Raw genomic sequence first — 12553 nt, forward strand, 5'->3', positions numbered from 1 at the left:
CCAATACACTAATACTTTGGATAGGTGGGTTAGGAGCACAATGGGCGTGTAGATGCATCCAAGCAATCATGGGAGGCCCATCCAGTTCGCCCCGCATTAATACAGAACGTCCCTGGGTGTCAATTCTAGCATCTAAAACTACAAACGGAACTCTAGTTCAGAGCCATATTGCAGCACCTCAATTTTTTGCGTACTTTCTGAGCCTTCGGTGCAGTGAGATTGGTTTCCTGCACAAAGGTGATATGTGCGTGGCGCCTTTGTAATTGGGCTAATACCCAGTGTCTTTTCTGCACATATCCTAGACCTCTCACACTCTGAGTAATAATGTTATAAGCATTTGGTACAATAAGCATCGTGGCCCTTAAAACATTTTCCCCCAGTGGGAGCGCCAGCTGCCACCACACACCCTACATTACTTCCATTGAATACAATAGGTGACTGAGTCCAACTCTGAAACACCCTCCCCCGATACTCGGTCCAGCGAAACAGTGTCTTTGAACCACATAAGAAAACGAACAACCACCAATGAAAACCGTGTGCTTAAGAGGCAGTCATGATGTACCTGGTGGAATGTCATGGGGGTATAGGACGGAGTCAGTTCAGCCAATGTGGCCCTTACGGACCCAGAACCCCAGTATGTCCTCTATTCCAGCATAAAGATTATGAGCCAAGATGTCCAGCTGGTAATGCAACCCATGAGTAAACAGAACTGTCCCCTCCTGTAGAAGCTGGAAGTCCCCTAGAGGAAAACAGTGTAACATAGGCATTACTCACTCCCTTAGCTCAAGTAATAGTTGCAGGGTAATACAGAGAGGCGTACTCACTTATGCAATCAATAAGTAAACAGGACAGCTCAAGCAACAAAAATTGCTGGCGGCAACCCGAGTGTAATATGTATAGTACTCACTTCTGTTAACCTAGTATATCATGTGTCATCTGTTGGGCGCTCGAAGGGAACAGTGCCAAGCTGCCAACTGAATCGGAGTCCGAGGCACTGCCCTGCTATGAGCTGGAGCTGATGGGCTTCTTGGAGAATCAGTGTAGTCATTGACTGTTTAGCCTCCTGCTGCCTCTCCAGGACTTGCCGCATGTAGGAGGCCACTCTGGTTCCATTCTAATCTGATGCCCTCTGGTGTCATCTGTACGGAGCTTGCTGTGGCTTTGGTAGTTCGGGTCTCGGAGGCCTGCTATGCTGGGAATCTGGAAAGTGCTGCGCCAGCCAGCCCCACGCTTTTTCTGGTGTTTCAAATAAGCTGGTCTGTTGTGCATGGATCATCTTGAGCCTGGCTGGGAACAGCAGAGGATACTGGAAGCCAGTTGTGCGCAGATGTTACTTGACCTCCTGGAAGGAAGCGCGTGAGCACTGGATGGTGATCGTATGATCTGGAAATAGCAAAACCTGGCATTCTCTACGAGAATAGGCTCCTTTTCACGTGCAGCACTTCAGGAAGTCTAGGGGAGACCCGGTGTGCTCGCTTCACCACAAACAGTTCGGACAGCCCAGCTGCTGCCACCACAGTCCAGAGCCAGTCTTGCATGAATTGAGTGACATGGGGGCACCTTGTGCCCTTCGGAACTCCTACAATGCAGGCATTATTTCTATGTGCTCTCCTCTCAGCATCATCTGCTCGGTCCTGAGCTGCTTCACCTGCCGATGCAATGAGTGGGTTGTGATAAGTGATCTGTTTAGCCTGGGGCTAAGGCAGAGAGAACCAGTTCATTCTTTTTGACTCTATCAGCCAGTTTGCACTGATCATCCTTGAGGACACTGATGTCAGTCATGATGGACCGCAGGTGTTGTTCAATCGCCACCTGTGAGTCACAAATTTCTTGAAGGATGACGTCCATCTTGTCCATGTGGGGTGGCGCTGCCTTAGGGGGAACCTAGTATTCTGGTGCATGGGTCAGGGAGCTCTCAGAAAGAGTCCAGCGAGAGTGCAGGTCAGGCTTCTCCGGTTTGTTTCTGGTGCGCCCCTTGGTGTGTGTCAACAGTACCTAAGCATGACTCCCCGTCGTTCCAGTAGGTCATGGGGAGTCCCGTGAGATCCACATATGGCTCGGGGGCATAGATCTAAGCAGCAAGTAGCCCACTGTGTCATGATGGATAGCGTAATGGGGGGCTTCTAGGCAAGAGCGAGAGCCCGCACCTCGTGTGCCAGCAATGAGCAGGGGATACATTAGTTGGCAAAGGTCATTGGTATCCACCGTGGCCCCCAACCTCAGCTTCTCTGTGTAAGTTAATGGGAAAGAGTGCACCTCTGTCAAGGGGTAGGACAGACCTGCGTCCACGAAGACAGTGCTGGAGTAGATGCACTGGACAAAAGGAACATAGTCACCGCCAGTGGGCCCATCTCCACACCACCGTATAGCGGTCAATTTTTCGATAGGCAGGCAGTTAGCACAATCAACCCCTGAGGGCCCCCACAGAGGCAGCACAGGTAGAACTGGGTTTCAAACACTATGCCGAAGGTGAGGGGCAGACATGAAGGACCGAGCGAGTGCACAACTGCACCACAGGGGCCCCCTCAGCATGTACTGCCGCTGCACAGTTTCTCCGCAGTACCCCACAGCCCTAGGGAAACCAGTTAAGGCCCTCGCCTGGTCCTGCCGCCAACAATGGCTTAATCAGTGGCACTGCGGGTTCCAAGCCAATACTTGGAGGCACCATCCAGGCCCCATGTGGAAGGTCAAGCTGGGACCACACTCATGTAAAGCCGAGGTGTCGGTTCGTCATTGCGTAGTTTAAAAGCATACACCGGGTCCCCTACTTATATGTGTCAGTAGCAGTAGGGAGGCCCATACAAAGTCATAGGTGTTGGTGAATCTAGCCGGGGCCCCCTCTACGCCCACACGTGTCCGGACAGTTGTGGCAATGGGATCGCACCAGGGAAGCACAACAGCGTCTCAGTTGGTCTCAGCGGTGTTTCCAACAGGGTCCTCGCTCCCCGACTGCCCACACGGGTTCACGCTGGGATGCCCCATCTGGCGTCCACCTGTCTGCCCCAGCTGTCACCCCTCAACGGAATCTCTGGCGGGGAGGAGCGAAAGGCACTACTGCAGGCGATGCAGTCTTCCCTTCAGTCCCCCTTATTGCTTAGGAGTCGGGCCGCAGCCCAGTCTGGCCACCACGCACAACGGTGGGCTATAATGTTCAAGGCCTGCCGCTCATCCCCAGGGCAGCCTGTCAGTGCCGGTGCTGTCACTGCGCCAGGCCTCCGGGCCAACAGGCATAACTCTAAGCCACAGCAGTATCTCTCAGTGGAGCCCACACTCACGGTCCGTCTGCACTCCCCCACAACTGTAAGCCCCCGCAGGCAACCGGAAAGCGATCGCAGTCCGTGTCTTGGTCACACGGGCAGGGGGTATGTGCACCCGCTGCAGTCACTGCACATCCTCACACATCCGAGTGAGGGGTATGGCCTCATGTCGGTCTGGCCACCATTATTTAGCAGTGCTAGCGAGGTTTAAAGGGCGACTCACTGCATCCCGTCACGGCCTCAGAACACTCAGTTGAGACTGTCTGGTGTCAGGGCTGCCAGCTCTGCAATTCTAGAGTCTGATGCTGGAATTTGTGAGGCAACTGAGGTGGAGTTATGCTGACGTCATTTTAGGCGGTGCCACTCCCTATCAAGACTAAGGGGCATATGTATCAAAAACCGTATTTGCGATTCTCAAATAGCGATTTTTTGAGAATCGCTATTTGAGAATTGCAAAACGGGATGTATGTAAAAAAAAATCGCACATATTTTGCGAATTCTTAATATTCCTTAATTGCGATTAGCAAATTGCGAAATCGCAATTAAGGAATACCTTCCCATTCATTCCTATGGGCCAGGAGGCCAATAGGAATGAATGGGAAGTCATTCTCAAATTGCGAATCGTAATTTGCTAATCGCAAATTAAGAATAATTTCAAAGGTGCAAGGGTGTCATGATGACACCCTGATACACCCCTGAAATGAGCATGTGTGCTCATATGGCGCACATACATGCCCTAAAGGCATGTATGTGCACCACATGGCACTGTGAAAAATGCCAAAAAGTGCATTTTTCATTGAAATCGCAAATTACCACCAACTTGAAGTTGGTGGTAATTTGCGATTTCTTAAGGAGAAATCGCACAACTTGGGTGCTTATGACATAGCATTAAAGGAATCGCAATTTGCGATTCCTTAAATGCTTACGCAAAATTAAGGAATCGCAAAATTAGCGATTCCTTAATAATGCGATGCGAAAATGGCTCATACATCGCATTTTGCGGTTTTGTATTCGCAAACGCTGTTTTTTTGCGAATCGCAGCGTTTGCGAATACAAAATCGCTTGATACATATGTCCCACAGTTAGCTGTGTAGTGCTGGTCAAAGCTTTAACAGCCTCTGAGCAAAACTTCTACCTATTGGTTAATCATCAGTCTAATAGTAAGAGCTAAACATCCCAGGTGCAATCATGGTCCATATTAAGCTCTGCCTTGCTGACATCTGTTTCAAAATATTTTTTTTATTACACTCACTGGATTTAATTTAATCAAGAGCCTAATCGTGAAAATGTAACATTCGAAATTCAAATGGTGTTCATTGTTAACTTGCACTCTGAGCTTTAATTTCTATAGCCAGTTTGTGCTTAAGGCAAAGCCTGTTTTATCTGAAATCATGTACTCTAAACTACCTATTTTATTATGTTCTTCTTTTTAGTATTATCAAACATTATAGCTCAGTATTCTCCATAGTTTTTAATAAACATATCCTTGTTGGAAAGAAAAAGCTCTGTTTTCATGCTAAGTGCACTTAGAGAAACATTAAGTATATTAACATACAAAACAGGCAACTTATGTAATATGCTCCTATACTGCCATCCTGGGACTCTGGTGACATTTACAAATCACCTGGCATTCGGCCTCGTGGTTCATGATATCAGCAAAAACTCTAGATGCAAAAATAGGGCTGTAATAAGCAAATTCCCTAATACCACACAATTAGCAACATAGTACAAATGTCAAATTCTAATTTATTACAACAGTAGAGGGCATGAGAAAAGCAATGTTTAGTGCCTCCCAAATTGCATGTTACAATTACACATGGAAACAACTATCCTAACAGTCGCAAGGTCTCTTGCACAATTTTAACCCCTTGCATCCTAATTTCGGTTAAATATTTTTGTTTAATAAAACAAACACATATGCAAAAATGCCACGGCACATACCATAAATGCAGATGTCCAGGGTTTAATGTGCTATATATTACTGTAGTTGAGAGAAGGGCATCAATACTATCAAAAAGGCACTGTCAGGTGTATGTGCGAACTACAGACACTGAGGTAATGTAAGCATTTCACGGTACAAAAGAGGGTGGTCACTTACTGTTCTCGTCATTAACCTCGTCCAGATGCCGATAGATGTAGCCTTCCAAGTAAGACTGAAATTTTGGCGAAGGGGAGAAGAAGGCCAGGCAGATGGCCATGAGTTCCCAGCCCCATGCCAGGCTCCGATAGCACATGTTGTCCGTGGTCTGCCTTACAAGCTGTATATACAACTCATCCCGCAGGCCTTGGATACTCCAGCACTTGATGACTGTCACCAGAGCCACTTGATTCCTATCCGAACGTGCCTGTCGGTCTCCCATGTACACCTGCACCAGTTTAAACATCTCACACGCTTCTTTCTTGATGACCCGGTTACTGGTAATCAGCATGGGTTTCTTGATGGAGCCACCATTCCAAGAAAGCATGTTGGCAATGGAGATCCGGCGCCGGAAGAGCCCCTGTGTGTGCATGTTAAGGTTCTTGGCTGCCCAGTCCACCATGCTTGTTTCAGAGATAGGCTTCCGCAAGGTGGAGTAAGGGAACTGATACCGAGACAGGATTCGCGGCCGCCTGCTGCCCTCCTGTTTGGACTCATCTTCCAGCGTCCCACTCTGCGAAAGAAGAAAAACACAGGACATCAAAAACACATTGTAGCACAACCACAAAAACGATATCTAGAGGTAGCAAACACAGAACATCCTTAGTCTAAAGCAAACAAAAAAAAAATCCATGTGTACCAGTTACAAAATGGCTGCCAACAAGTTTCGATTCCTACAATTAACATATCTGTCAAAGCAAGTTTTTTGTATTATCAGTATAAATTATGAGCATATTGCATTGCATACAATGACAATGCCCTTCTCGGGCGCAATCAGCATGGCCGCAGATTTCCCTTTTTGATAAGCAGCACCTCCTACTCACCTACATACTGCAGTCAAGAGATAAGATTTTGGGTGATTTTTTAAAGTAAGCTAAATTGGTGGATTTAGGCATGTGTGTAGATGGGAGGGGGTGGGGCTCACATCTCTGGCATCCAATGCTGCATTTCAAATCTTGGCTCATAGTGGTACCAGTCGAATTGCATTCAGTTTCTGAAACAACTTGCAACATGACTGCACATAGCATCCAAAAAAGTGTCCTGGAATGAAACTAAAAACCTTGCATCCTATGGACACAAGAAATCCATTACCATGCAAAATGTCCATGACAATTGACACCATTTTTGTAAGGCAATGTACAGACATGTTTTGTAACGCGTACAGATTACTTCTATTCACCTAATGAAGCCGAAACTATTCACGTCCTGATACTAACTGCTTTATGCATGGTCTTATATGGCTTCCACAGGCAGTAAAACCAAGACTAGGACAAAGTAAATTCTAATCATATATTGCAGGACCAATGTTACTACACAGCTTTCTCCCAGCATCCCCCAACACCTGAGGCTAGAGGCCCGTAAGAGACTGGAGAGTACACATTAATCACAACAAAATGTTGGCTGTGTGATAAACTAAGAGTAAGAGTTTAAGTTTAGTTTGCTAATCTAATACTTTGTCTTCGTATTGTTTTGTAATACTTTTTTCTATTCTGTACCTTCTGGCCAAAACACTACGGAAATAAAAACAAAAAAACAATTACCCATTTGTGTTGACCACAGTTTTCTGGAAGGGGCGCGGGGTTAGCTGACTAGGAAACAAATAAGGAATACCAATAATATGAAACAAGGATTCTGTGCAGTTCAGTCTTCTCCAACAAGTAGCTCAGGAGCTACTGTAGCTTTCTAGCTACATTGAAGCAGTTCTCCTTTGTGTTCGCTTGAATTAATATATTTATATCAAATTTGACAAGTGTATATTTGAGATGAAAATGTGAAAATTTTCAGAACTCATGAAATAGAATAAAAAATTAGAATTTTCAAATTATCTTTAAATCTAATATTGGAGTGATAAATGCTGTTGTACTGGTGAGACTTATTACTAATATTATAATTACCTTGGTGCCACGAGCATTGCACTATGGCTTGTGTGTACTATGTAAATACATTCCAAAGTGGCAAAGCCTTTTTAACATTTCTGCTGTCAACCCTGCCTGATACACTAAGGTGATCACTGCTGGTAATCTTGTATAAGGTGGCCATTTAATGTAATCTTGTCTGATGTGGCCACTATGACAGCACTAATAATATTAGTAGTTCAAGATGATGTTCATTGAACATAAGTTGTTCTTATTACATTAAAGGCATGGAGACCTACATTATTTAGGAATTTGCTACATGTCAGAATCTTCAGCTAGGTCTGGAACTAAACACTCACACCTTATAAACGTCCAAAGAATTTGTCTCTATCACTGTACTACAGCTACTTAAAATGGGCACGTACCTAGATATCCACTGGTGGATAATCTATTGTCAACAGAAGCTTTGGCATTTCTCACAGATTTTCTGGAACAGGCGTTGGCTCAGCCTTTACCTTGCTTGACATGGGATAATACATGCACGCCAAACTTGAGTGAATTGGAAGTGGTGCACCATATAACTTTCAAAATACACAGTGGAACAAGTGCCTCCAGGGAGTACGCTAGTTCCATGCTATTGACCCATACATGTGTACTCAGTAACTATATGCTGTATATGATTATGGTGTTCTCAGTGATGTCACAAATTATGTCATTTACCATGTTATGAGTGACCTATTTATGTGAGGTCACAAGCAGTGCAGGGAAAAGGCATCAATTATACCCGGCTACCCTTGGGAAAGGCAGGAGTCCATAAGGACTCCACACCATTGGTCAAAGTAGGCTGCATAAAATACTCAGTATTTTATATAATGTGTTGAGGGGTAGAGTGGAGTAAAGTGTTGTAGTGTGGAGCAGAGTGGAGTGCCATGTAGTGGATTGAGCAGAGTGGCGTAGAGAGGAGTGCAGTGGCATAGAGTGGAGTAAAGAGTCATAGAATGGCGTAGGGTGGAGTAAGGTGCCATTGAGTGTCCTAGAGTGAAGTGTCAGAGTGGAGTGTCAGAGTGGAGTGTTGAAGAGTGGAGTAGCATGGAGTGTGGTCGAGTGAAGTGTTCTGGAGCAGAGTGTCATAGCACGGAGTGGCTTAGAGTGAAGGGGCATCAAGTGGAGTTGAGTGTTGTAGAGTGGGGTAGTGTAGAGTGGACTGGCGTAGTGAGGAGTTGTAACGCCCTGAACGTCTCAGGATCGTTTAACAGACACGATAATGAGGACGCAACCACTTGTGAAGGGTTAGTTATTTTAATGAAGGCAAAAATAATACAAAGAATAAACAAAAGTTATAGTCACTGGAATCCTCCAGGCTAAGTACGTTACCAGCCCACCGCACGGATGGTCCTAACCGTCCTCTGCATATACGCCGATCCCGGCGTATGCCAACAGAGGGCAGAAATGAAATGGCCGACAATGCCAATCGGTAGGCTGTGAGGGGCACGAAGAGTGTTGGGGAGAATCGAGGAGTCAGGGAAACACCCAGCCGGGGTCTCTACCTGAAGGGAGCAGCCGCTCAACCTCTTCCTCAGACTGCACCGGGACGCGGAGTCACCTCCTGGTGATGCGTCACCGATACCCCAATCAAAAAGCAAGAAGACTGAACCGAGAGCAGCCGCTCGATCGATCCTGTGGACTTCCGAGTCTGTAACGCGGCAAACACCTCCTGGTGTGCGTTACAGCTGGCAGTCCCTGTATCTCTGGTCTGGCTGGGAGTTACGACTCCAACCAGCAAAAGCGCCACTGCGCTCTGACTCAGCCGAGTCAAAAAGCGAAGCTCAATGGTTGACCGGTAGAGCTTCCGGGTCCTTCACAGGTGACGATGGGGCAAGACACGGCCCAGGGAGTAACGACTCGACCTACCTCCGTTCTTGCCTTACTGGAGCACCACTCCGGAACACTGCTCTTCACGAAGCAGGTACGTCGGTGTAAACACAATATCCGACAGCGTTGTACCTCCCGGTTCCTCCCTTTATAGGGCGTGTTTTCCTTGAGTTATGTAACAGCTCTCCTGCTTACATAAGGGCTTGTTTTCCTTGAGTTATGTAACAGCTCTCCTGTTTACATAAGGGCGTGTTTTCCTTGAGTTATGTAACAGCTCTCCTGTTTACATAACCTCTCAACCGCTAAGCATCCTGGGAGATGTAGTCCGTTTTCGCTGGTTACCGTTTTCTTCCCCTCGCATGACAGGAATTCTTGACAGTACATCCTCCCTCTCAGCGGCTCCCCACGGGTCCAGCGCTGGCAGGAAAACGCCGAACAAGGAGACCAAGCGCGGAGCATGAACCCCTTCAGCCGGTTCCCATGATTGCTCCTCCGGGCCATAGCCTTTCCACGCAACCAGGTACCACAGCTTCCCCCTGCGCCATTTGGACGCCCGTATGCCCGATACTTCCTACTCCACCTCCGACTCCACGCATACCGGCATAGGTGTCCCAGACGGCTTGGAGGGTGCAGGTTTGAGCAATGATACATGAAAGACAGGGTGTATCTGCAATGACTGGGGCAAGCACACCTTCACGGGACCCATACACTTGGCAATTCGATAGGGGCCCATGTACTTGGGATGGAACACACTGTTCTTTCGAAACCTCATGTTTCTTGTGGATATCCAGACGTAGTCTCCGGTGCGGTACAGTGGCCCGGGCCTTCTCTTCCTGTCTGCCGCAGCCTTGTATTTTCTCTTGGCCTCTATTAGGACAGCCCTTGAGCGCATCAACGTGTCTTTTATGTGTGCCACCCTGTCCGCTGTGGCGGGAATCCTGTCCTCTCTGAACGGATGTAGAAATGGCAAGAACCTAGGATGTTGGCCATAGTTGCTATAGAACGGAGATGACTGTGTGGAGCTGTGAGTGGCGTTGTTATAGGCTATCTCTGCAACCCATAGCAAGTCGACCCATTCTTCCCTGCCCTGGTCCACAAAACATCGCAGATACTGTTTGAGCGTTTGGTTCAGGCGCTCGGTTTGGCCGTCCGTTTGAGGGTGGTAGCTGGTGGACAGGGCGGTCTTAACATGCAGCGCAGTGCACCAAGTCTTCCAGAATTGCGCAGTAAACTGCGACCCCCGGTCCGACACGATCACCCCAGGTAATCCATGCAGTCGTACCACATTCTTTAGAAGTAGTGACGCCAATTCCCCGGCCGTAGGGACTCTCTTGCAGGGGATGAAGTGCCCCATTTTCGTCAAGTAATCCACCACCACCAGTATTGCCGTCATCCCCTGGTCAACCGGTAGGCCCACCACGAAGTCCAGTGATATGCTATCCCATGGTCTATCCGGGGTCGGAAGTGGATGTAAGAGCCCTTGGGTTCTGCCATGGTCGGCCTTCAGGGTAGCACACGTAGGACACTCCTGTCCCCATCTCCTGACATCCACTCTCATGGTTGGCCACCAGAAATGCCGTCCCATGCTAGCCACCGTTTTTTCAAAGCCCAAATGACCTGCGCATGGAGAGTCATGGCACCAGATGAATGCTTGTTTCCTTAGCCTAGGCGTGGGTATCAATAGGCACCTGCCCTTCAGGGGTATCCCGTCCTTCAGCTGCCATTCTCTGTGACTGAGGAGCCACCTCCGCCATGCGAACGACCTGATCCCTCTCTTTATTCCCCTCAGGAAAGTATCCGGTTGGATAACCCCCAATACCATCCTCGGGGAAATGATGGAACGCTCGGTCGCAGGCAATGGTTCCTTAACTGCAGATTGACGGGACAGGGCGTCCGCCTTCCGGTTTTCCGTCCCCGGTCGATATGTGATGCGGAAGTTGAACCCCGCAAAGAAGATCATCCACCGCAGCTGCCTGGGAGAAAGGTGTCTTGTGGCCGTCATGAACTGTAGATTCCGATGGTCCGTGTACACCGATACCACATGTCTTGCCCCCATCAACCAATGCCTCCATTCGGTGAAGGCGTCCTTGATTGCGAGAAGCTCCTTCTCCGCAATATGGTAGTTGCGTTCGGCGTCGTTGAGTTTGCGGGACATGTACGCAACGGGATGAAGCACCCCTGTGTCGTGGTTGCGTTGGGACAAGATAGCCCCCAGCGCCACATCCGAAGCGTCCGCTTCCACCACGTAGGGGAGATCCGGATCGGGGTGAGCCAACACCGGCGCCTTACCAAAGGCGCTTTTCAGGGCCTCAAAGGCTGTGTTCGCTTCAGGGGACCAGACAAACTCCTTGGACTTCCTCAGTAGCTGTGTGATTGGGGCCACCAATCCTGAAAATCCATCTATAAACCGCCTGTAAAAGTTGGCGAAGCCAATGAAACTTTGGATGTCCTTCACGCTTTGGGGCACCGGCCATTCTTTCACCGCCTTGATCTTTCGTTCTGCCATCTCCTGTCCCTCTGGACTCAGCATCACTCCGAGGAATTCCACGGACGTGACGTGGAAGTCACACTTGCTGAGTTTACAAAACAGCTTGTTTTCCCTCAGCTTTTGGAGCACAGCTTTGACGTGGTGTACGTGCTCCTCCACACTGGACGAGTAGATGAGGATGTCGTCGATATATACGACCACGTAGATATCCAACTCCTCTCTGAATACCTCATTCAAAAAGTACTGAAAGGCTGCCGGGGCGTTGCACAGACCGAACGGCATGACGAGGTACTCAAAAAGGCCGAACCTGGTCTTAAAGGCGGTCTTCCACTCGTCTCCGTCCCTCATGCGCACCAGATGGTATGCCCCTTTCAAATCCAACTTGGTGTAGATACGAGCTTTCTTGACCTGTTCCAGAAGTACACTGATGAGAGGCAAGGGGTACCGATTCTTTATGGTTATCGCATTCAATGCCCTAAAGTCCACACAGGCTCTCAGCTCCCCATTAGCTTTCGGGATGAAGAAGAGTGGCGAGGCGGCCGGAGACTTGGACGGGCGGATGAATCCTAGCTTGAGGAGTTTATTCAGGTACCCCCGGAGATGCACATTTTCAGGCTCCGTCAGGGCATACAGCCTGCCGCTGGGAACGCTGGCCCCTGGCACCAGGTCGATCTGGCAGTCAAACTGTCTATGTGGTGGTAGCACTACCGCCTTCACCTCATCAAATACATCCTCAAAACTGTGATAAGCCTGGGGGAGAGTCACATCTTTTTCTGCCGCTGTAGCCACCGTCTGACTCCCGCTCTCATCTGCGTCAAGGGATTCCGTTCTTTTTCCACAATGCAGGATGCAATACGGTGACGTCATTTCGACGCGATGTGTTGGCCATTCCACAGAGGGGTTGTGTTTCTGTAGCCACGGCAATCCCAATATGACGCCATAT

General features: G+C 48.4%; 1 protein-coding gene across 2 annotated transcripts in view; it reads right to left on the reverse strand.

The window, feature by feature from the left end:
* Nucleotides 1–12553, reverse strand: part of LOC146812049 (rho GTPase-activating protein 39-like) — a 485991-nt gene that overhangs the window by 131177 nt on the left and 342261 nt on the right. For both annotated transcript variants that reach the window (XM_085619026.1, XM_085619025.1), the window contains exon 4: nucleotides 5356–5908. In XM_085619026.1, the coding sequence (XP_085475152.1) occupies nucleotides 5356–5908 (553 nt within the window). The remainder of the gene's footprint in view (nucleotides 1–5355; nucleotides 5909–12553) is intronic.

Source organism: Triturus cristatus, chromosome 7, assembly GCF_964204655.1.
Source record: "Triturus cristatus chromosome 7, aTriCri1.1, whole genome shotgun sequence".
Classification (NCBI taxonomy): Eukaryota; Metazoa; Chordata; class Amphibia; order Caudata; family Salamandridae; genus Triturus; species Triturus cristatus.